General features: G+C 44.1%; 1 protein-coding gene across 1 annotated transcript in view; it reads right to left on the bottom strand.

The window, feature by feature from the left end:
* Nucleotides 1–309: 309 nt before the first annotated feature.
* The window catches only part of TTC9 (tetratricopeptide repeat domain 9), a gene marked incomplete at both ends in the record, with an annotated part of 29,190 nt that continues 3,319 nt past the window's right edge, over nucleotides 310–26,180 (bottom strand). The window contains 2 exons of the mRNA XM_080619510.1: nucleotides 310–389; nucleotides 5,482–5,664. Coding sequence (XP_080475636.1) covers nucleotides 310–389; nucleotides 5,482–5,664 — 263 coding nt within the window. The remainder of the gene's footprint in view (nucleotides 390–5,481; nucleotides 5,665–26,180) is intronic.

Genomic DNA, 26,180 nt, shown 5'->3' on the forward strand with positions numbered 1-26,180 from the left:
GCTGTCAGCTCAGGACCAGAACAGTCCCCAGCATGGCCTACTCCAGGTGTGTGACACTGTCTTGGAACAAGGCTGGCTGTAGCCATTGTGCTCTCCTGCCACGGGGAAGGGGTATTACCACGGTTGGCAAGCAGCCGTATCCAGTGTCTAAGTCTCTTTTATTTTCCAAACTGAGATTCAATGAAGAGCAAGGGCAAGTGGATGGATGAGGAGATGAGGATGAGGCAGAGCAAACAGGAAAATCCACCAAATGAGCTTCTGGGAAGGAAATGTTCTGCCTTGGGCACTTCAGCTGATGCGGCTTCATTTTCACAAGGCTTCTTTCTCTCTCTGGGAACATCTGCTGAGCTTCATCTCTGTCAGCTGAATATATCGTATGACATTGGTATCTGCAGGGAAAGAGCACACACATACACATACAGTGGTTACAACTCCCTGTGGAAGACAGACACACTGCACCTTCATCCTTGGTGCACCACCTGGGGAGCCACATGGCTCCAGCACTGCCTGCAGGAACAGCATCGGTTGGAAAGGGCTCCGAACCAAACCCTGCAGCTTTGGTTTTGGAGAACCTGGTCTGACTTATGCTTGCCGTCCCTGTTGCTCACGATCTTGCCTCAGCTAGTTTTTACCTTCTCTCTGATCACTTTTGGTCAGCACAGTTGAATTCACACACTTGAAACTATCCAAGTCATCCTTGCCTGTTCTTGTGGAACTGTACCTCTGTTGGCTTCCCTTCCCTTGGTGCCTGCATGCAAGCATTCTGTGTAGTTATGCTCTGCCTTCTCACCCTCCTATTCCTTTTACAGCCTATTTCACTCTTCTCACATTTTTCTATGATGAGTTGAATTTGGAAGAGCATCCTTCACATTCTCTTTGTACCCTTGCTTTCCTTAAATTTCATGTCTGGAAGTCCTTCCACCATGACACTCTTATCTGCATTTTTGCCCTACGCTATATGTTGCAAACTGCCTTGTCTGTTCTACCTAATGAAGTTCCTAGGAGCAGAGAACCCTTTCATCCCTTTAGAGAGCTGTTCAGGTGGTAAGCTGAGCCCTCTTTTTCCTTCCAGTGTTTCAGTGCATCAACACAACACACAGAACATGTGAGTTTTGTTTTACCTCCTGGTCTCAGCAATGAGGGAGCCTGTTCACCCTGCGGTACAGGGTGATCTAAACAAGTATTTGTTTCCAGACAGACCCTTTGAGTCCGCATTTGTGGTCAATCCTTTCTCAAATCATGCTGGTTTACTATCATGAGCGTGACTTCCCATGCACACAGCACCCACGTAATGATAAATCCATGTGGTATCAGAATCAAGCAAGCAAAAAAGTAGCCACTTTCACTTTATGTATTGATTTTAAAATGGATCTTTCCTCACAGCCTTACTCAGACAAACAGCCAAGACCAGCTTAGTCCATTATTAGATCTTCAGAAACCAACTGAAGTACACTGCAGACCACAGTCAGAGGGCAAGCTTGTCTCCTCATTCAAACCACACCAGCTAGGGAAATGAGAGGTGATTGAGCTTTCAAAGAGATGGACAAATTACTAGTAACATGTCCAGCACTAGCAAGTGTGGGTACTGCACCCGCCAAAGCAATTGTGGGTGCAAAGTTTCCTTTAAACATGAGTTGTGCCTTCAGCCAGAGCCAAACCAGTGGGAGATGGATAGGTTTCCTCTCACACAGAGCTCTCCATAAACATGCCATGGGGTAGCAGTGGGCTGTGGCAATGCTGCTGTGACCTCCCTACTGAGTCTTCTGCAAGTTCAACTGCCTCATGCTGGTCAGTCCCAAGGGTGTGACTCAGTGATTAAGTTACTTGCCCCATGAGGGGCATTCTTACTGAGCCAAGAAGTTCTACTGTTGCTTGTGATAGACAAGCTGCATCAGTATCCTGGGCTGTTCATGCAGTAGCATTTCATACAAGCCCAGCAAATTTTAAAGCAGCTTTTTAAAGAACAGAAATGGTTTTAGTTGTGCATCCTCCCCAAGTGAAGACATTTGGCTGAGGGGGCAGCCCTGAGTTTTAGGCCTAAAATAAAATCAGTGCACGTGGCAGGCAAGTGGCTGACTCCCAGCAGTGTAAAGGCAGTGGAGGTCTCGCTGTGCTGCCTGTGTCTCCCTGCAGCCTCTCTGCTCTGTGCCCTTCTAGGCTCTGGTGGCTCTGGGTACGCATCCCTGCTGCTGAGGTTTACACGTTGAACGTCTGCCTGGTGCAGGTGATAAGTGATAACTGCACCAGCACGTTAGGAAATCACACCTGCCTGGGCCTGCAGGGACTCAGTGCCTGGCTGGGGTAGAGGTGGGTTCAGTGCATAATTGGGGAGTGAAAGGTTGCCAACTCCCTTTGACTTGCAGGTAAGGGAGCTAGCTGCTGATGGCACAGCTTCACTCACTTGGGAGATTTCCACACGCCTGGGAAGCCAGGGGCAAAATAAGGTGTAGCCTGATAGAGGGTGGGAGATACTCCCATTGAGAGCTAATTATAAATCTCCCAGGCAGGTTTTGACTTGCTTTGCTTTCTTTTTAAGGGCCACTATTTCACCAAAGAGAGCAGTACTCTGTTAACAGAAGCAGAGCCTTGTCTTTGTCAAGTCTTTTCCAGCAAATAGTATTGCATCATACTAGCTCTGTCTGCAGAAGTATTTCAAAGCTACATGTAAGTGTTAATGAAGGCTCATCTCTCACTGACAAAGAAGTGATCCCCTTCTGCTAATGTGGAAATAACAGGTAAGGACAACTCAGATGAGGGGTCAAATGCATACAAAGAGATGCTGGCAAAGCTGCAATGGGAACATGTCTCCTGGCTCTTAAGACTGTGCCTGTGTTCTTGTGCAGGGGCCTCTTGCCATTTTAAAGGTCATTTCTACTTCTCCCTGTGGCTTCAGAGTCCAGTTGCTTATCTGTGCACATACTGTGGCCTGGATTTTGTTCCCAGGACTTCTGAGTCGCAGGGGTTCAGGAAGGCAGCTCCTGAGGTCGGCTCTGAGCCTGTTCTATGCAGCATGGGAAATCTGGCTTGTACGTGCAGTCCACGTGATGAATGAGCATCAGCTTTCAGCACCGGGCCAGCAGAGACTAACTGGGTGCTTGATACTACCAGGCAAGCTGATGGTCCAGTCTTAATCTCAGTCAGTACCTACCTCAACAAAATGTGGCCCCACCAGTGGAAAAGAGCTGAATGAGGCTTGAAGGTAAGGAGTACGTTTGGCTGCCCATGCTGCACCAGCCTCTGAACGCAGAGTTCATGGAGGGCTGCGTGTATGCTTTGCACAACTTAACAGCAGTTTCCCTCTCCCTTAGATTAAGGAGGGTTATACAATTATCTTCTGTTATTCCCATTAGTTTTTGTGATTTTTGTTTGGAGGTAGCGTAAGAAATCAGTCCAAACCCAACCTTCACCCTTGACAGACGGTAAATGGCCATAAGGGATTTGCTGTGGCAACAGCCCTTTAGAACAGTAAAAGTCTTTGCTAGCTAATTCCTCTTTACCAGTTAAAATCTCCCCCACCAAAGAGAAGAACTGCCAGTGATTTGTGCCAAAATCATTCCTTATTAGAAAAAAAAAGAACACATAGAACATGACTGTAATAATAACCAAGTGCTTTCATCAGTGAGCCTAGTGAAGCCTCAGATAAAGGAAAACAATTGCATTTTGCAGATGGAGACACTGAAACTGGAGATGCTGGCTTATTCCAGATACAAGATAATTCTTGATAGTGTTACCTGATTCCTACTGCTGTGTTTTAACAGCCGCATCTTTTCTTACCATATGTATTCACTTCTTTCCCCCTCAATATCCTTCAAATTTTCCATAATCATAAATAAAACAGTGGAACAATGGCCTTTACTGGTCTAACAATAACAGTGAAGAGTCTCTGATTGCAGAGCTGAAGGCCAGAACTGTTTTCTGTATACATTAAAGGCCTTTGGGGATACTTTCTGGTATGTTTCTGTAGCAAGCTGTGGTATTTGAAGCTGTTGCTGTTGAATAAATTAGTATTTATTTCAAGAAGCAATGTGGAATACCAAATAAATAGTATCATGTGGTGTGTGGGGTGGGGGAGCACAGAAATACATATTTTAAAAATGGAAGCAAAGTGGTTCAGCTAAAAGGACTTTTTCACATCTGAGCCTAGTCAGAACCTCAAGGTTAGGACAACTTCTGTTTTCCACTGACTATTTTTCTCCTGCATAGGCTTCTCCATTTCCTGGTTCTGGCAAGGGCTGAAAGCAGAAGGGTGCACTGTAAGCTAAAATAGGTTAAACTGAGCTTTTGAGCACATTTGCTGAGGGAGTGTGGGGTGTACAGCTGTGCTGTCAGACTGCCTGGAGCTCATGGCCAAGCGCAGCAGATGGGACCAAGCACCCTTGTGGAAGAGGAAGGAGATCCCAGCACACCTAAGTGCACCTTCCCCAGTGCTGCTTCGTGGCAAGAGCCCTGCAAGGCCAATGCCTGTAGCATGAGCACACAACTCTGACAGCCTTCCCTGCCTACTCTAGCTCAATGAACATAAACTGCACTGTGCTCTGTCAGGACCCAGGCTCACTCCTGTTTCACACCCAGTTCTCACTTTTCTCTCTCTGGTTCAGGTGGAAAAGCTGCACTCTGGGGCTTCCTTTTTCCTTCGTTATGATCCTTTTTTCTTTCAACAGAAATGGTTTAAACCATAGTGTGGTTTTATCTCCCTGTTAGCATAAAGGCTAAGTTGTTTGAATATATAATTTCTTTGCTGTCCCAAAATGAATTGCTGGGTCTTGACACATAGATGACAGATACTTGAACAGGCAAGTGGCTGATTTCACAGCAAAAGCTGAAGTGTCCTGATGGATGCTTTGTGAGTAAATGTCTGTCTCTGGTCAAAGCCAAATACTAGCCCTTTTCTGACATGGTGGAAGGAATGGGTTGCCCAAGGAAGCTGTGAATGCTCTATCCCTGGAGGTGTTCAAGGCCAGGTTGGACAGAGCCTTGGGTGACATGGTTTAGTGTGAGGTGTCCCTTCCTCCCCCTGCAGGGGGGTTGGAACTTGATCATCTCAAGGTCCTTTCCATCCCTGGCTGTTCTGTGATTCTATGGCTATTGGGAACTAAAAATAGTCTCCTAGCTTTGCTAAGGAGAAAAGCTTTTTCTTGGAGTTTGAAAATGTAATGGTCAGGATACACTCTTCCCCATCCAGCTTTCTTCTTCAAAAATAAACAGGGGAGGGAAAGAGAGGCAGGATCCTCTCCACACAGGTGGCATTCCAGCAATACTGTCATCTTCCAGGTTGTGCTGCAGCCTCAGCAATGGTTAATCTTTGGGCACTGAAACCTTGCTGCACTACGTGAGAGTGCTTGAAGGGGAGTAGAGCTAAGGATACAGTGAGTCATGCTCATCCCTGTGGAAATCAATGCAATTGAGTCAGGGACACACTAAGGCTGGTGAAAAGAAATGCAAAAGCACTGAAAGCAAAGCAACATCCCCACACCCCGGTACCTGTTGGCTGGCGGGATCTCGCCTCTTTCAGGTAGTAGAGGGCCTTGTTGAAGTCACCCAGGTGGTAAAAAGCCACTCCTGATCGATAGAGAGCCTTGAAGTTCTCTCCTTCTTTCTGAAGCACTTTGAGGCAGTACTCCTTGACTCGCTCATAGTTCACCAGCTCGGCCTGGAGGAGGCAGGCTGCAGGGGATGGGGATGATGGGCAGACAGACAGGAGAACATTAGTGCTTTATTTCTTCCTGCTCCTGCAATTTGCACGGGGGAAGGGAGCAGCTTAGGTGAGGGAAATGACTCAGCCCCGTGATTCAGAAAGGGTGCAGTCATAGGGATTGTTTGCCAAATCCAATTGTTCGCAATTTAAATACCAATGCTTCTATTTTTGGCACTGCAAAGTGAAGGGATTGTGTTTGTTCTGGGGTGGGGGAGGATGTAAACTTCCCTCCATAGAGCAGGAATACTATATGGTCTCGCGGCAGTGACTGGCTACAGTTGTAGTAAAATCACTTCTTGGACTGAGGGGTGGAGCTCAGGAAAGCACAAAAAGGCAGTCAAACAGTTACCTGACAAGGGAAATCGGGGCTAAACTGGATTGAATTTTGTATTTGGCTTAATCCAAGGCTTTTAGATTTAGATTTACAAATAATATATAAATGCCTTTTATCCAGGGGGTCCTGTATGGAGTTTTGCTATAGGAAATGATAAGGGGCTCTGCTCTGTTGGAATGCGCTGCTAGCAAACCAGAGACACCTGGAGCTGTAGGAACAAACGTGGTACACTGTGTGCTTTCTGTAAGGTATTGCAACACAAGTTCATCCCAAGAGGTTAGTTCTGCTGATTTTCTAAAGGAAAAGGTAAGCACCGTAAAGAAGCTGGGGACTCCGTGCGCTGCAGGATAATTGTTGCATAAATGTCAAGGAGCTGAATAAAATTCATAGTGAAGTTTCCCACAGCTAGGAGCAAAACAAAGAGAAAAAGGAGAGACCCTTGAGGCAAGCTTTACAGCCCTGTTCGTGGCTTTGTGTAGTGCTTACCCGTGGGCTACGCCTCATTAGGTGTACTGAGCATTAAGAATGGTTTGGGGAATACTGACAAGAATAGGACACAGTGCAGTCACATCTCTGGGGAAGTGTGCTATGAGCCCACCTGACGCTGCAATCCAAGGCAACTTTGGGAATGACACAACCTGGGGAAGGCAGGCAGGATGCCGCTGCAAGGATCAGTTCAGAGGCTGGCAGTGACAAGTGCCAGCACATGGAGAGAAATTTCCCATGGCAGGTGGTGTTACTCAGCGTGTCTCTGGCAAGAAGGAGACTCACTGCTCCTGGAAATCCAAGTTGTCACAGTTCAGGTCTCACCAATGAAGGTAGACTTTATTTTTTTGCATGGTAACTGCAGCCTGCAGCTGAGACGATAGGATGCTGGGTTGGAGATATGACCATTCTTGATCCCCTTCCCCTGCACCCCTAAAGTAAGCTCTGTACCCTCTCTGTACCTCACTTCACGTTTCATGAGCAGGAGGTTGGCCAGATGATATTCAGAGATTCCTTCCAACCTAAATTAGTCTGAGTATATGCATCAGCTAACATGGACAGAATGCATTCCTAATCAAAGTACACATTTAAAGCTTAAATAGCTAACTGGGAACAATCATAAACAGGCTTTTATCAGTAGAGAACTGATGGTACAGATGTATTGAGCAAGGACTGCAAATCTGTCCCCACTGCAGGTATGTTTAGCTGAGTGACACAGTAATTACCAACAACAGCTTTGTCACATTTGCTTTAATGATGGACTCTCAATATATTTTAACAGCTCCTGCCATTAAAGTGCATAGGTATTTCGAAGGCATCTGATTGCTTGCTTATTTGATTGCCAGTTAAAACAGATGTTTCTAAGCTTAGCAGCATTTCCTTATCCAGAATTTGTCCCTTCCTATTTGTCAAACATTGATTTTTCTCACTCTGTTTCTAATGGAGCTTGAAATGACTGTGCCTTGTTTTCCTTTATTTTTCAAAGCTATTAAAAAGATGGCTGTGTAAATTTGCTGCTGGCTCGACAGCCCTGGAAATGGGATTGCTTTGTTTATCTGCTGACCAGTAGCATGTACAGCAGTGGCAGTAGCTTTCTGCATGCTGCCAATCTGATCCAGCCTTTCATGTTCTGTGAAACTGCCTTTCAAAGAAACTGAGGGGGGTGGATTTCAGTCTCTCTGTTCATTTACTACTTGGTATTTCCAGTCAGAGTCCTAGAAAGGATTCTGTGAAAAATGACAGGCAGCCTATTCATGTGTATTAACTCAGTAATTCCATGCTGGACTTGCTTCATGGATTGGTTTAAAAGAAAAATTTCCTGCACCTGGTTATCTTGTAAATCCAAATGGGCTCCCAGATACCCAGCTGGGTTCTCTACGTGACTCACAGTAAGGATTCTGCAGGGCATCCTCACTAACCATGCACACAGCAGAGACAAGTCAGTACCACATGGCTAGGAGAGATGCGTGTTTATCTGAACAAAGCGAGCAGATGGATGTGCATGAAACAGTTCTGCTGGAAGAGCTGGCCATTTGGAGAGCCAGCGCTGGAAGAGGCTGCTGGAAAATGAACCTGGAGGGAGTATCTCTCTTATAAATATTTAGATGTGCGTGCTTTCAGTTCTTGGTGGACTGAAATGATCTTAATGGACTGTGATTCAATGCAAATATTGAGGCTGCTAGTAACACAGCTTTCAGAAATGGAAGAGACGTGGAACCCTTGTACTTCCTACTTAAGTGGGGGGAGAGTTGTTTTGAAAACATGTTATTTTCCTAAACAGACGTGCATCTCTGTCTGGGAGTGTGTTTTTTACCACATCAGCACTTCATCACCCTCCTCAGTTCATAGTATCCTTTTGAGGAACAAAAGAGTGAATCCTTCTGAGGAACAGAGCTCACTCAAAGAGACTGAATCCAGGAGGTTCCTCACACTTTCTTGAAATTGAATGGGCTTGATCCTATGCAGCACCATTTCTAGAAGCTGTCTGGTGATTAGAAGGGTATTCTTTACTTGTAGATGCAAACCTATAGTTACCTGTTCCCTGCAGGTATCATTGTGATACAGCATCTGGTGGCTGTATCTCTGCAGCTCAAAATGTAGGGTTGTCCTGCTTCTCTGCAGTGTGAGATGGTTCTCATCATACTTGGTCATTATTCTCAATTTGGCAACTGATTTATTGTGTCAGCTTAAGTGATAAGTAACTCCTGATTTTTAAAACTATGTATGTCACATGGTGATGAAGAGTCCCTATCTGATGTAAATAAGCCATTGGAAACTAGTGGGTGAAATGTGCTGTGGGGAGGGCGAAAAGGTTAATGCCATTACCTCCAATGGAGGCACCCTGGCCATCATGCTTCCCAACTGCCTGCTGATGTTTAAGCAAGGAAATAGGAAGTTTGGCTGGTTTTCTTCGTAAGAGGAGTGTTAAGCCTGAATTCTAATTTTTGGACTCAATCTATGCCAGTCAGTTCCATGAGATGCAGCAATTTGAGTGGTGCAGGACAGATCTGGTACCAGTAGATAACTGTACTGTTAGAGCTAATTTGTGTGGCCCTGCTCAGCACAAGGTTAAGTAAAACAAAGATTAGAGCACCTGTAGAGTCAAAATACATCATACCTTTAACCTTTATTAGTAGCTATAGTTAGTGATAGGTGGGAAGATGTAACTAAATCCTGGCATTTCAGGGATCTGGATTCTGTCTTATTGCACCTATAATTATTTTTCAATTCCAGAGTATCTTTCAGGTAGATATCTAGGTTTGACAAGCATCAGGGAGAAAAGATCCATGACAGCCCTCTTCTCCCAAAGGTTAATTACTTGTTTAAGAAATGTCACTACATTTCTATACTGATCTTTTTTGTTTGTTTAGCTGCAATTACTAGCCACTGGTGCATTACTAGCCACACCTTTGCTACCCTGAACAGCTTGTGTTTCTTTGTTGCACTGGTACCCTGAGACTCAGATCAAGTCACTCTTTCACCCTTTCTTTAATAGCCTGCATCAAGAAGTACCTGCAGTCTCTCACTGAAAACCCCATATTTTTCAGCTTTTCTCACTTTTATAGCTGTTCTCTGAGCCCTCAAAATGAAGTTCAGTTGGAAGTGCTGCCAGTTAGCATCTTACCAGAGAAACCTCTTCTGTGTGAATACCTCTGTGCCTTATGCAAATAGCTCAGTTTGGCCCGAACTTTTGGCTTCTAATTTTGTCTGAGCTAAGAACTAAGTCTGGAAGTAAGATGTAAGGGTTTTAACATGGAGATTTTGAACAACTATATGAAGAGCCTTGCCTACACAGCAATGTTCATCAAAGGATAAATCTGCATGCCAGAACAATCCTCCAGACATAGTTTATACCAGTGGCTAAACTCCCGCTGTAGGCAAGGCTCAAGACCTACCCATGTTATAGAACACTTAGGAGGGTGAGCCAAATTACCATGCAAACAATGTTAGCATATCCCTACCGTGTGGCATGTTCCTTGGGCATAGCACACTGTGTTAGTCATAACAGGAATTCCATTTGCTGTTGTTTTGGGAGATGAAGATGTCCTTGCCCTACAGGAATATCTTGGGTTGCACATTCATGTTTCACTAACTCCTGTCTTGTTCGCAGTCACTCAGGTAAGCTCGCAGCACTGCATGTTTTTAAGATTGCCTTGGTCCTTCCAATGTAGGAAAGAGTCAGTTGCTTGTAATTTTACTGGTCTTGTAAGTTTTTGGACTAAAATATTCCATGTGCCATGTCTGCTTTAATGTCTGCTTTAATGTCTGCTTGTCAGCCAAGACTGATCGGGTATTTTTGAAAAACAGGCTAAGGAAACATACCTTATTTTTCCCTTGTTAAAGATTTCTGGTGACTGTCTCTTTGGGTTTGCCTCATGTCCTCTCATCCTTTGGCCTTGCAAACTGAAATCTGGCATATATCATTTGTGTCAAGCAGGTGCCTTCTGTTATCCTTAGGGCAATCTATAACTGGCCAACTCATAACCTTCTGAAAATAAAACCAGTGTAGGACTGCAGGTAGTTCACTGTAGAGACACTCTAGAATTTGGTACCCAAATCCTTTGAATATTCAGTCCACTCTGGGCACAATCTGAGCTAGGAAAAAGCAGGGATCTGGAAACTGAGAGTGCAAAAATTTCTGTTACTGGCTCACTGGTCACAGGAAGAAAGAAGAGCAGAAAGTGAAACGAAGCTGAGAGGGAATGTCTCGGTTATGACAGAAAGACAGGGAGACAGATGCCTGCAAGGGGAGGAGATCAGGGCTGGGAGCCACAGGGGACAGAGACACAGAACTGCTGGTGTGGTGAAAGGGGTGTATGAGTGGGGAGTTGAGACCTTTTGTGGAGGTGAAATCTGGGGAGAGAAGGGGAGTTCAGAGCTTGGGTTAAGGTGCTAAGGACATAGACACAGTGCAGCCAACCTGGGGACCAAGAGGAGCATTTACAGCAGTGAAATCCAAGCAGAGCAAACTAATCTCCCTATGTGGCAGCACCTCCACTAGCAGATCACTTCACCACCACTACCACATCCCTGCTCTGAATCATCTTTTTCTCCATTGACTGTATTCATCAAGGGATACTAACCTGCAGTGCTGAAAGTTAGCCCTTGAAATATTCCTTGGAGACTGGAACAGGGATCTTATGCAAGAGCTAATAGCAAGTCATCTGTTTGAACCACTCTTCATATACCCATGCGGAAGGGTCTGAATCCAAATGACCTTTGCTTTCCTTTTGTTAAGAACAGCCTGGAGAAGAGAAGCTTTGTGGAGACCTCATAGCAGCCCTCCAGTATCTGAAGGGGGCCTACAAGGATGCCAGAGAGGGACTCTTCATCAGGGACTGTAGCAATAGGTCAAGGGGTAATGGGTTCAAACTTAAACAGGGAAAGTTCAGGTTAGATATAACGAAGAAGTTCTTTACTGTGAGGGTGGTGAGGCACTGGAATGGGTTGCCCAAAGAAGTGGTGAATGCTCCATCCCTGGCAGTGTTCAATGCCAGATTGGACAGAGCCTTGGGTGATATGGTCTAGAGTGCGGCATCCCTGCCCATGGCAGGGGGCTGGAACTAGATGATCTTAAGGTCCTTTCCCATCCAAACCATTCTATGGTTCCAACCCTTGGACTGAAAAACAACCACAGCCTGTATTGATTTGTTTAGTTGCAAAGCAGAGAGAATTATCTAAACCCATTACTGCTTAAATCTGAAGTGAATATTCCCTCTTTACTGTATCTATTCTCATATGTACTGCTGGAGCTTAGCCTACGTGGATTATTACTCCTTAGTGATTGCTAGGTACTCCAACCACTACAAATTCAATGTATATTTCACAAATTGATGATGTCATTCCCAGGAATAACCACAATTAAAATCTGTAAAATACTTTGCTTTCTGATATGATCTTGCCCTAAGTATAGCAGCCATCAGCTTGCTTAAAATATGGTTAAATTGCAGGAAGATGGTGCATATTCTTGCTCTGGTTCTACTTTGGAAAACATGATTGATGCTTTGATATAACTGCTTCAGTGTTTTATTCAGACATTTGATTAAGACCCTTATATATCATTGAACAGGCTTTATTCTCATCTCTTTAAGACTTGAAATAATAGGGCAGACTAGGAGAGTCTTGTGCTTCCATTACTTCAGAAGGCTTGGCATCGCTCATGGTGATGCTCTTCTTCAGAAAAGTGAAAACATGATAGTGACAAGTTCTGGTTTGATGTGTTTGGGGAAAAAAAAATTACTGGAATATAACAACAACAACAAAAAAAAGAAAACGGGAAAAAAAAGGGAAAAAATACTTGTCTTTGAATAGACAGCAATCTTCTAACCATGCTATAAATGGATGTATCATTAATCTTTGCATGCTGCAGTCTTTGTAAATGGTGTTTATAAAGCACACATGGAGCTTGCAGTGTCCACTGGAAGAATTAAAAGTGATACCATTACCACATGAGACTGAAAATTTCACCAACGTTTTAGTAATCTAAATTATAATTAATTTCTAAAATAAATCAGGCAGAATGTGCTTCGTAAGATGATGCTGAAAATGCAAAGTGTTATCTTCGTTTAAATTTGGACTTGAACTACTGTAATTTTAATATACAGCATAAAAAGATCTGGACTACTGGAATGTGTATCCAAATTTACCTGAAGTTAAAGTTCTTGATCCTGAGTGTGCAGACTGCACAGGCTATATGTAGATGGCACAGCCCAATCTTTAACTTACATTTTAACCTGTGTTAAATTTTTAAGCCAGATTGACACTAAAAGGAGCCATATAACATGCAGGAGCGTAAGAAGCCCACACGAAGGGAACAGAGCAGAGGTGGTAAAACATCCATATCTGCACTGAACTCCATGTGTGCTGTGCCTTTCAAGAATGCAACCCAGCATTCCTCAAAAGAGGATATTTAAAGCTTTTTTATTTTTTCCAGACAAATGCTGCATGCAGTCTCACTACTAGGCTGAGACACTAATTAGGATCTGCAGTTTCCAAACAATCTCTTCCATGAAATATTTCTCTTCTCTCTCTCTATAGTCCAAGCTTGCAAACAAAGAGGATTTTCTGGCTTCTCACCAATATAAAGCTAATTATAGACAGCTTGATAATGTCTGGCAATAATCTGATCAGCTGACTCCTAGTTCCCGGACAACCTTAATGGGATGAAAAGGGAATATCAGAATGTCAGTACAGCTTTACAGCTAGTGGCTCTCATTTATTCCTCTCCAGGTACCAAAAATGCCTAAACATGCCCGTATGTTTCTGCTTGCAGGGAAATGTGTGGAAAATTAAAATCCAAACTGTACGACAGGTTGTCTCTCTCCATAGGGAGGGATTAATGCTAAATGAGGTGTGGATCCACAAATGTTTGGAGAGCCCAAAGAAAGCCACCTTTTCCAAGCAGCCTTCCTCTTCTCAGCCTGTCTCTCAATTTCTAGATATCAGATGTTCCTCCCCATCTTGCCTGCTTGGCCATGCTTTCCTTCCAGTATATAGCATGGTCTCCTTCAGTTCTCTGCTGCTCCCCGAGTCCTTCATACCTCTTCCAGAAGAAAGACCCTGACTCCATGTTCCAATTAGCTTTTCTAGGAGAGAAAGAGAGAGACTCTCATTCTTCAGTAGTGACTGAAGTATGCTGACGCTTCCACCATCATGCATGTGAAGAGGTATCTAGCAGTTCTCAAAGGAGCTGCTGAGCCTGTGTCAGGCTTTTTGTGGCTGGCAGCCCACCCCGGGACTCTGCCTACTGCCATCCCTTGGAGAGCACAGGGCTGATAACAAAGAGATAAGCAACAGCTAATGTGAGCTGTCAGAACACCTCAGTTTGAATTTAGTCTGTGATAGGTTGATCAATCTTGAAGGAGAAACAGTAGACATTGCATATCTTGGCTTTTACACTACTCAAATGACAAATTTTAGTGACATTTTCTTAAGCAAATTGAAGGACCACAGTCTAAATGAATAGACTTAACTCTGTTAACAAAGTGAAAGACAATATTAAGTAGGGTTCTGCACTGATCTGTCCTAGGCCCTATGGTATTTGGTATTGTCAATAAAGACTTAAGTGACAGACTGCAGGCTGTCTCACCAATTTGCAGATAACACCAAGATGTAAGGAGCTGGCATATGTTGGAAAATGGGTAGAATTCCAAAGAATCCCCACAAACTGGTCGTATCCCAATAAAAATAGGATGTAATTCAACAGGGGCAAGATAAATGTCCCACAATTAGGCAGGAAAAAAAGACCAAACAAAAACCACTGTGTAAGTACAGCAGGGAAACAGAGAGCACAGAAGACAGAATATAAGGCCTCAAGAAAACAGTGAGGGAAGATAGGCTAACAGTGTTCATATATGTAAAAAGAATAAAAAAAACCCAAACCCAACCCTGTAATGCAAAGAACAGTATATTCAGGATACATTCTGTTCTTCTGGTACTCTGGAAGAACAAGGCTTATGTTTCAGATAGGAAGAACTTTCTAGCAGTGAAGCATTGAAATAAACTGCTTGGGGAAGTTGTGAAGGATCCTAGTTTTGCAGTTGTTTAAGAACAGCTTAACCAAACGTTATCTGGGACACGTCTTATCTGTACTTTTGAACCACACATGGTATGGATGGAAGACTCTCAAATTGGTCAGAGCTGTTCAGCTCTGCAATTCTGTTATTGATTGCCCTGAAACACTCGGAGCATGAACAGTCCTAAGCTCTCCTTGACGGCTGGCATTTAGTGCTAATTCCTATCAGAAGGTCCTGTTGGAGGACACTGGAGCAAGATCCTGGCCACACATGTCGATATGTAAGCATTTAAGTAACAGCAGCCATGAATAATTTCCACCTTTGCTATGTGTTTATGTTCCTGTATTGCAGACTCTTCTGATTTCCAGGAGTGCAGCTCTTTAGAACTGTTCATTATTTTGAAATTATTATTTCTTAAGCTACTTTAAGGCAAATCTGTGGTGATTTATGCCTTTTTCTTTTTTTTTGGGGGGGTGGGGGTGGTGTCACAAACCAGTGATATAATATTGCAGTTTTCCTTCAGAGGAACAAAGCTTTACAAAGTAAGAAATTTCAGCCAACTTTTCATGTGATCCTCATAGCTTCTGTTTTGAAAGAGTATTTTGACCTACCAGTTCCTGTAGTTACTGGCCCTTCACATCAAAACCAAAATTGCTGAACATTCTTAGCTATGGGACTATTAAAGAAGCAGTTAAAACCTACCTGCCAAGCAAACAAGAATTGCTTGCGGAAGCCAAAATCTGCCCCCAGCTGAGTACCAGCAAATCTTCATTCTACCAAAATGAAGGGCTTAAGGTGGATCTGATAGTAGCCTTCCAATATCTGAAGGGGGCCTACAAGGATGCTGGAGAGGGACTCTTCATCAGAGATTGTAGTGACAGGACAAGGGGTAATGGGTTTAAACTTAGATCTAAGGAAGAAGTTCTTTACTGTTAGGGTGGAACAGGTTACCCAAGGAAGTTGTGAATGCTCCATCCCTGGCAGCGTTCAAGGCCAGGCTGGACAGAGTCTTGGGTGACATGGTTTAGTGTGAGGTGTCTCTGTTCATGGCAGGGGGCTTACAACTAGATGATATTAAGGTCCTTCCAACCCTAACCGTTCTATGATTCTATGATCTTCATATTGTATTGCCTAATCTCCATGCCTTTGATTTTCCCAGCCAGAAGAGTAGGAGTGAAGTCCTAGCAAAGCACTGATAGAGCAAGAGCTTCAGTCAGCTTTCAACTGCTAGATCATTTTGATTCTATAATAGCCATAAATGTTAGCTCCTTCTGAAGCCACATTAGAAGAGATGGAAGTCTCTTCTGTTCACTTTTGCCAAGGCTGTTACTGTTGATCTGCCAGGTTAAATCCCCTGGAGGTTTTCTCCTCTCTGACTTTATATTTATCTAGTAATCTTTGACCTGTCTCTATCTTTTAAAATCAGTACTCACGTAGTCCAGTCTAGTCCAGCCACTATGACTTTACGTATGTTTTCTCTTCAGATCTACTGTTCCAGTTGCTGTTTATTCCACTGCCTTTTTCTCCCTGTTTGCTTTTGTTCACCTTGTGTTGCTTTACTCTCTCACTGTGGCACCTGATCTACATTGTAACCTTTCCTCCTCTGGCCTCCTGCTGCTATTGACACCCACAGGGGGAATCTGGTCTATTGAGTTGTTTTCACAGGGGAAAAGTACATAGAATTTTATCAGAGATCAGCAACATCAGATGGTAACAACCATCTGGTAGGTGCCTGGAGTTCAACAGCAGTCTATCTCTAACAAGTGCTGTCAAATATTTTATGATTCTTACTAGAACATATTACACAATGAAATTAAGGTCTTAATGGATTGATGGGTTTTTTTTTAAACCCATCTGAGACAAGGAGGTGATTAAATAGGGAGACGCTTTGGAGGAAGTGATGGATTGCAAGCTGCCTCCTCTACTGAAGGGTAAAGCATCCTCTGCTCAGTGGTTCAAACAACTGACAGCAGGACTACGAAATGCAGCTGGAACAGCTTGAAGGCTCTCAAATGAAGTCACTGATGGTTGTGCATGTCACAACTGCCTCAAGCCTGGCTTACTGCAGCATGTCCAATTTGGGATGAAAGCTAGCACTTTATCCTGCACCACAAACAAGGCATGATGACATGGCTGCATGACATCCGTGTCCTGTGCCCTGTGGTGGCTCACAGTTCACCTCCTGGGACACATGAAAGAGCTGACAGTTGCAGAGTCTGCTAAGGAGTGGCGAGCAGGCTGTCTCTGAGCCACCTCCTTGTGTATTCATACCATGTATAACTGATCGGAACTGAAATGCTTTTGGTTTTCCCTTGAACCTTGCCAGATGAGACTTTTCAGCTAGGGAAGATGGTCAAATGGCAAAAAGGAATATTTCCTTCATTAAAATAGTAACACATTCATGTGCTTTATCCAGATCCAGTGTAGCCCCAAGCCTTTCCATTTTAATGAGGTTTTGAAAAAGAGAGAAACCTTTACAGCCTCTTGTGGGAGGGATGGAGAGGAGAACAACTGGCAGAATCAAAGATCAAGAGGATGCCCAAGTTAACTGTTGTCTATCTAATTGAAGAGACATAGCTATAAAACAAAGTTCTCAACTTCATTTTCTTTAAATAAATGCACTAAACAAGCTTACAGAAAAGAGTGGATTGTCAGGAACAGCGCCAGTTGACCCTGGCTGTGTCAGGCTGTAGCACCTGGCTGAGCTTTGACAGATGATGTCAAGTGAGCCTAAGCATCATCTTTCATGTAGATGGGCCTCTAGCGTTCTTGCCTCTGCTGCCCTCCATTTGTACCTTATAAACTTAGTACCACTGAGACATCTGTCTCTCAAATCTGGCTGGCCAACAGGTTTGAAAGTTATTGAGACAGGACTGACACTCAGGCCACAGGAAACATACATGTCATGACTAATTTCCTTTGGAAATCAGGCTGAAAATGAATAAACTAAAAACCAGAGGGATGATTCAGTATATTATTTGCTTGAAAAAGTCAGGGGTTGAACTATGCAGGAGCAAAAGCCAGTCCTATAATAAGATGATGTCCCTCAGGATCGGTGTTGGGACCGGTCTTGTTCAACATCTTTGTCAGTGATATGGACAGTGGGATTGAGTGCACCCTCAGCAAGTTTGCTGATGACACCAAGCTGTGTGGTTCGGTTGATACGCCGGAGGGAAGGGATGCCATCCAGAGGGACCTCGACACACTTGTGAGGTGGGCTGATGCCAACCTGATGAAGTTTAACCATGCCAAGTGCAAGGTCCTACACCTGGGTGGGACCAATCCCAGGCACGGCTACAGGTTGGACAGAGAAGAGATTCAGAGCAGCCCTGCAGAGAAGGACTTGGGGGTGTTGATCGATGAGAAAATGAACATGAGCCGGCTTCAGTGTGTGCTCACAGCCCAGAAAGCCAACCGTATCCTGGGCTGCATCAAGAGGAGCGTGACCAGCAGGTCGAAGGAGGTGATCCTCCCCCTCTACTCTGCTCTCGTGAGACCTCACTTGGAGTCTTGTGTGCAGTTCTGGTGTCCTCAACATAAAAAGGACATGGAACTGTTGGAACAAGTCCAGAGGAGGGCCACGAGGATGATCAGGGGAGTGGAGCATCTTCTGTATGAAGACAGGCTGAGAAAGTTGGGGCTGTTCAGCCTGGAGAAGAGAAGGCTGCGTGGAGACCCCTTCCAGTATCTGAAGGGGGCCTACAAGGATGCTGGGGATGGACTATTCATCAGGGACTGTAGTGACAGGACAAGGGGTAATGGGTTAAACAGGGGAAGTTTAGATTGGATATAAGGAGGAAGTTCTTTACTGAGAGGGTGGTGAGGCACTGGAATGGGTTGCCCAGGGAGGTTGTGAATGCTCCATCCTTGGTGGTGTTCAAGGCCAGGCTGGATGAGGCCTTGGGTGACATGGTTTAGTATGGGGTGTCCCTGCCCATGGCAGGGAGGTTGGAACTAGATGATCTTAAGGTCCTTTCCATCCCTAACTATTCTATGATTCTATTGTGAGCTCATGAGCTGGAAACAACCAAAGAGGAAAAGGATGTGAATATGCTCGCTGATCACAGGATGACTGAGTCATTTATGTGACATGGCCATGGAAATGAAAATCCCAGAGAAGTTTATTCTTAAATGCAAACCAGTTAGCAGTGGTTATCAAGCATGAAAATGTAATATTTGCTTTACAGTTCTTATCCTGTCTAATACAGCAGTGAATGTTCTGATTAGTTATGTGTCTAAGCCTTCTTTTCTAACCTTATTAGGTTCTTTAATGCCATGACACCTTCTGGCACTGTACTCTCAAGTTAATCAGCCCTGAGTTTTAAAAATTATTTGGTATTAATCTATTAATTTAATTTACCTCCACCACCACATACGAGCAAAGCTCCTGAGCTGCCTCAGTTTGAGCTCTGTCACAATAGAGAATGTAAAAAGGAAAATGAACGCATTTTCTTTGTACTTCCAATATAGGTATCTATAGCACAATATGTTGTGCTGTTCTGGTTTCCTTGCAACATGAATGCACTATCACGTCTTAAGCAATTAATCACTGTAAAGCATTTAAGAGGATAGTAATCTAGGATTTGAATTATGCTAGTATTAAAAAATATGGTGACTAAAGGAGTTGAGGCTTAACTTTGCATCATGCTTTTTGATGAGAGAAGCATTGCTACAGGCATTGGGCAGAGATTCTGATGTGATTCTTTTTGAAACACTAGACAAGGAAAAAGGTGCCTTTGCAGAGCAAAGGCTAGGGCTGACTTATGATGGCTTTCCAGAGCATCATAACAGACTCCTTTCCTCATCCTTCTACTTCTGCAAGATCAGCTGGGTAAGGTGATGACCTCTCCAGGCAGCTCCTGTTTGGGAAAGGCTACTGTCATTCCATGGATTTGTTCTCTGAAAGAGTGGATAAAATATAATTCTGTCCTCTCCCTCTCTAGGAGCCAGAATGTGAATTCTCACAGCTTCTTCCCTGCAGCTGGTTGAAAGATCTTTCTTTATATCATAAAGATGCTTTTCATATCAGGGTGAATTTGTGGATTAGATGCTAGCTGTAGGGGTAGCACAGCCCACACATCAGCCCATGAATAGCCAAAGGAAGCACTAAAGGTCTGACATAAATGCTGAGTCCCAGACACTTCCTCTGTTTTTAATTTGCTTCCAGGAGTAAATTTCCTCTCCCACTCACTATACTGGGGAATGTGGGAAGGATACTCCGCTGTTTGTTTTGTATTCTCCTCTCCATCTGCTTCAGGTAGCAGTAAACAGCTCTGCTGCCCATAGTCGAGAGCTAAGTCTTTCCAGTTGGAAAAGACCTAGGATAAACAGCATCCAACTGGGCTGACCTGAAATGAGGCTAAGCCTTACAGATGCATCAGACGGGTAGCACGTTTCCACCACTACCTGATTAGGTTCTCCCTGAACCCTCCTGCTTTACACAATAAGGTGACTTACAGCAAGGTACATAGCTCACTCGTGTCTCCTTGAGTAGGAAATTATCTGTTTAGATGTCTCTGATGTGGCCAGGCCAGAATAACACCAGAAGTATGAAAACTGATAGTTGTAATCAGGGCATCACAGGAGCTTTGGAATGAAAATTTGGGAGTTTGGTGGTTCTTTGCTGGCTGACCCAGGTGCTCCTTTCCAGCAGCTCCCAAGCAACTAGATCGACAGTTAGATTAGCAGAGTTTTGCTGCCTGCCACTCTGATATGAAAGGACTTGCTTTTGCCATCGATGCAGAACAATCTACATGACAGCCCCCAAAACTGGCAGCAAGTAAGTGCAATGGGCAGTGCTGCTACTAAAGACAGAAAGGGAATACTGAACATGGCTAGAAAAGTATTTGCTTTAGTAGGGCAGAGATTTGACCTGTCAAACATGATATGTTGGAGAAGGAAAAATGTAGCCTTGCAATGAACAATCAGTGTCCTGCATCCTGAAAGGCTTATGTGGCAGTGTAAGAATGGTGTTCTTTCCACCTAGGGACATGTACAGAGTTGCAGTTCCTGCATTGTTGACGGTACATATAAGTGAATAGGATGGAGACGTTATGATAGTCAGGAGCCTGGGACTCGGGACTTATCAAGCAATCCTGGGTTCTTTGGCAAACAGACCCACAACTGCTAGAGGTACAAACAGCATGACTTTCATAGAATCATAGAATAGTTAGGGTTGGAAAAGACCTTGAGATCATCTAGTTCCAACCCCCCTGCCATGGGCAGGGACACCCCACACTAAACCATGTCACCCAAGGCCTCATCCAACCTGGCCTTGAACACCGCCAAGGATGGAGCATTGTTTGTTTCCCACCCCTCAATTCCTGTTGGGAGGCTATTGCAGAACAATTTAGGGCTGGTGACTTACACATGGCTTTCAGGATTAGTACGTGGTGTTGTGATGGGCAAAGCCGTGATCATGGCTACGCAGGACAAGCAAATGTTAAAATTCGTGCCCCTGATCAGAGAAGTTGGTAATTTTATCAAGATGAGTGACAAAGGATGTGAAGATATGGAGTACAGTCACATGCTTGAACATGTACACGCTGTTTTAGAGAGGTGCTCCTCCTTGTTATACATAAACAGGTAAACAACACCAACGGACTGGCTTCCTGCAGGTGTCACAGCCAGAGGTGGGCCTTGAGGAGAGCCAGGAAGAGAGAGAAGGCCCAACCTGCACTAATATACTGCAGGCAAAATCAGCTCAAAATAATCAGGCACAACAAGGTGCTGTGCCACAGAGTATGAGAACAAAGGGGATGAGAGCACCTCACTGGGAGAACAGAAATGGGGGAAGTCTGTAAAGGGACGGAACTTTGGGAGGTCAGAAAATCTAACTAGGTGCATTGCGACTGGAAGAGCAAGTACAGGAATTCAAAGGGTAAAGGCAGAGACTGCATAAGCAGCCTTGCATCCTGAGCTGAGAAATACGATGGGAGAACAGGGTACATGGGACAAAGCCAAGGAGAAGCAGATGGTGCTATCCAGCCTATGAGCCTCAGGGTGATGGTGTGTCAAGAATTTTGGAGAGTGGGGAGAACGCAGTGGATTTTGAAGTTAAGAGCATGACATTAGCTATTGCCTATGGATAGTAACAGATGAGGTCTGGCACATCAAGCTATGACAGCTAAAGATCATAGCTCCCAGCTGTCACTTCTGCATTGGGTTATCATAGAGAGAAAACGTGACTGTGCCCAATTAATTTTCATGAATTGTCTTAGTATTGTTTCTAGTGCTCTCCTAAATTCCAAATGGCTATGCTGAGACAGACTTATTTGCTCCTACCCCACTTTCAATGGTAGGCATTCGCAGCTGTCTTGGTAAGCGTATAAGAACAGTGTCCTACCACCACTTCCCAGCCTCACACAAGGGAGCATGCCCCAGCTGAAGTTACCTTCAGCAATTCCAGCAAAGCTTCCAGAAACTGACTCTACAACCTTTGTTAAAGAGAACAGAATAATAACACTTACCTGCATTCATCGATCAATGTCCGAAGCTGTTTCCTATCCAAGATGCAGTGCAGGAATGAACAAAAGGAGACAGATTCCTGAGCAGCCATTAGTAACAACTTTCTAGTTAATGATAGTTAATATTGACTCCTTTTCAGAGCATTTTTAACTCTCAGTTTTAGTCTATTATGTTAGACTGATATGGTCGCCTGAGTAAGCTGGAAACAAGATTTTTAATAGTAATCTTCCTTCTATATAATTTTCTCATCCATGAAATAAAAGGGAAGAATACAAATAGCCGGTAAATTTTCTAAAAACTTCATTATGTATTTTCTCTCTTTCTTCATTTTGTTTCCTCAGTCTCAAAGTCTTTTGTTCGTTGTTTTCTGTGAGATGGCACAATGTCAAGAAGAAACTGGGACCTGGCAACATTTAGACCTCCCCTTTTCTTACACTTTACTTTTACTGTTCCTTTCCTCACAGCAGCTTCTTTAACAGGCATGCATTAGATCACATCCTAAAATCCTAATGTGAAAACTTCTGATGGCCCTCCATTCTCGGAGCACCAGCTGCCCTGCTCAGAGGACACTGATGAGGAACTGGAGATGTACTGCTGAACTGGGAAGCAGTTCTACGAGAAAGGCTGGAGAAAACAGGTCTGGAGTTGGGTTAGAAATTCGTGGGTCTGAGGCCAAGTGAACAGGAAGAGGAGAAGGATGCTCCACATGCTGAACGATGCAGAGGTGGTCCAGCTCCCAGGAAAGGAGGTAACCATGAAACTCATGAGTGTATTTCACAATAGACTAGGAACCAGCTGAACCATCTTCAGCATAGCACTGATGGAAACCTGTGTAAGAGCCTGTGACTCGTGGACTTTTGATGGAGAACACTCTAGGACAGCATTTCAGAAGAGGATGGAGCAAAGCTGGCAGCATATGCTGCTACAGAACTTTCAGACAACGTATCGCTGTTCTCAAGGTGGAGAACAACCAGTACTCTTTATGTAAACAAATTAACCACCGCTCTGGTCTTGAAGAAGCCGTGTGATTTTTGGTATCTCCTGCTTCATCCCCCATCGTAAGCTGTAACTAGACTTGGACGGATCTCAGCTCACCCAGACTGCAGCTCCTATCAGCAGTCTGGCCAGGGGATCTGTACATTCTTAGTACTGTGTTTGTTTCAGGCAAATGGTGAGAAGGTCAGCTGGGACAGGCTCTTCTCATGCAAAGAGGATTTAACATGTGGTAGAAGTGGCTGCAAAAAACCTCCACCAGAGCCTCAAGTTTTGAAGAAGCTTGGGAAGAATAGTGGTGTATGTAGAGGAAAACGCATCTCCTGCCTCCATAAGAGAGACACTATCAGACATGTATCACTTAAACCAAGTTTGGTGGCAACTTGACATCCTTTCTCTTCATCCCTCCTCCTCCCCTAGTATCTGGATGTATTTCCAACCTATTCTCTCAATGTACATGAAAATCCCTCAACAGGGAGAATTTTCATCTCCAAAATAAAAGGGAATAGTAGGTAAACATTGAGTATTTCTAAAGAGTAGCTCTTGACAATGGCTCTTCAAATCCTACTTTTTTCTAAGTCCGTCAGGGTTTGGGCCTATCACTAAAAAACCCACACATAGTTATCTGTGTTTATTCTCTGCTGCAGTGTCACCTACCAGGAGCAGTAATTGCATCAGGACTGTAAAACAAGATACTCCCATGCGCTCCGGCTGACGATGGTGTTGGGAAACTCTCCCCTTCAATCCATGAAAGTGCAGACCTGCTCTGTTTGTTGCTGTCTTTCTTTCCCACTGCACAGCATCCTTATAGAGGGTGTTTTTTGTTGATGCAGCACATAAAAACCCCTTCAGATCAAGCAACAATCCAAGGCTGCTTTAACACCCACAGCACCATGTGTCCTGGTAGAGTCTGTACTTGTTAACGGCTATATACTGAGATGGGATTTTAGCAGAGACTCCTTGTGAGGAGTCCTAGTGGGTGGTCAGTGGGGACAAGTTTTACCAGCTTTTCTCACGTTTAGTTATATTTTTGCTTGTATTAAGTGTGTCCTGGGTTCAGCAGTAGCACTAATTTTTTCTCCTTCTCAGTAGCTGGTGCAGTGCTGTGGTTTTGACTTTCGGCCTGGGAACAGCGCTGAGAACACTGATGTTTTTAGCTCAAATGTTTAGCCTGACCAAGGACTTTGTGAGTCTCATGCTCTGCCAGGGAGGAGGAGAAGCCGGGAGGAAGCAGGCACAGGACACCTGACCCAAACTAGCCAAAGAGGTATTCCATACCACAGCACGTCATGCCCGGGATGTAACTGGGAGTTAACCGGAAGGGCACTCTCTGCTCGGTCAGGCTCTTTTCCAGCGGGTGGTATCATATTCTCTTCCCTTGTTATTTCCCTTATCATTATTATTATTGGTGGTAGCAGTAGTGATTTGTGTTGTACCTTAGTTACTGGACTGTTCTTATCTCAGCCCGTGGGAGTTACATTCTTTCGATTCTCCTCCCAGTCCCTCGGGTGGGGGGGGGGGAGGAGCAGAAACTGTGTGGCTGACTTGCCGACTGGCTTAAACCGCGACAAAGTGTTATAAGTATTTTTACTTGGATTTCCCTGTGAGATTGCTCACCAAAGTCTGTGCAACTGGTGACAGTTGGGAGCTAGAGCCCAGGGGTGCTTAGGAGGTTCCTACGGTGCTAGAAATGCCATGTTTTGTGGGACTGTCACTATGGCCTTCACACAGCCATGAAGGGTACCAGTGCACACTTCTGCCAGTGTAGGAGGCCAAACCTCATTATCCAGGCTGAGATGCATCTTGCATGGCTACACTTTAAAATACTCTGTGCAGGTTATGTGTGCCCTCCTGCCAAGACTCCTATAGTACACTAAACATACCTGAATGGGGATATAAACACATTACATTTCATTTACATTCATGTATTTAACAAAGCTGTTCAGTAACCGTAAGAAGTCATAAGTGCAGACATATAAACTGAGGTTTGAAGAATGGAAAGATCTGGTGAAGATAATACAACTGGTTAGCGCAGAAGGGGAAGATTAGAAACCCAGATCCCCCAGCGCCACTCCTGATCCCCACTTCTCCCTCTGGTTCTGTTTCTCTTGCCAGGATTAGCTCTTGCATTTCTGCCTACTTACGAAAACCAACAAAGGTTTGCTTATCACACTGCAACATTCCCTCACGAGAGAAGGTTAAAACTATGCTTACTCTTAGCATTTTGCTGCTTTGGCAAGACTAGGACTTGTTTTTCTCTGCAGAGCAGACATAGCCCTTTTGACCCTGTAAACTTTTAGGCAATACTGCTGGAATAAAATAATCATTGTGTTTCATGAGAGTAATGGTTGCATTTGTAGTAGGTAAATAATCCCTACCTGCATGCATTATATAAAGTATTTAAGCTTGTTCTAGACCAAAGATACTGTAGGAGTGGAAAGGCAACTAAGGCCTGAGGGATATTTGGCCAGTCGCTTTTCTGCAGGCATCTTTTGTACATTCATCTTCTTTAGAAAGAATGTGTTTGGGGGAAACCCAGTTGAATGCACCATCAGGATGAGACTGCGGTCCCTGTTCTTTATTTTTCAATAGGGCTGAGTGAGGGAAAAAGAGGTCAAGTGACTTCCTCAAGGTCAGAGACCATCAGTTAGCGAGTCATAAAGAAAGGACTGTTTGCCTTACAACCCTGCATTCATTCTGCAAGGCTCTATGCTGCTAGTAGGCTTTATCTTTGCCTACCGTAGCAATTTCTGGGAGCCTTGACCATGCTGCTGCTCTTGCCTCTGGTGACATTTATCTGAGACACTTGTGGTAAGATGAAGGAGTATCAGCAGGCCTGTATAAGAACATGGTAGGCAAAACCCTTGGAGCTTAAACTGAAGCCTAGCTAGCAGCTTAGTGAAAGAAATATGAGCAGTACTGCCAATGGCAAGCAGTGAAAATCCTGATTTAAAATGTAAAAACAAAAATAAAATCATGAGAATTCAAAACCCAGGATCTGGGATCCTTTGAAATAGGCTAAATAGTTTAGGTTTGGGGGTGCACTCAGCTCCACAACACAGGACCTCACAAAACACACTGAACACTGTGGGGCTCCAATGAAAGAAAAGAGCTGGCCACCATACCTCACGGTAAGAGAACTGCCTGCTAAAGATGCTCTACAAAAGAAGTGGAGATAAACGTCAATCTG

Source organism: Psittacula echo (genome assembly GCF_963264785.1).
Source record: "Psittacula echo genome assembly, chromosome: 5".
Lineage (NCBI taxonomy): Eukaryota > Metazoa > Chordata > Aves > Psittaciformes > Psittacidae > Psittacula > Psittacula echo.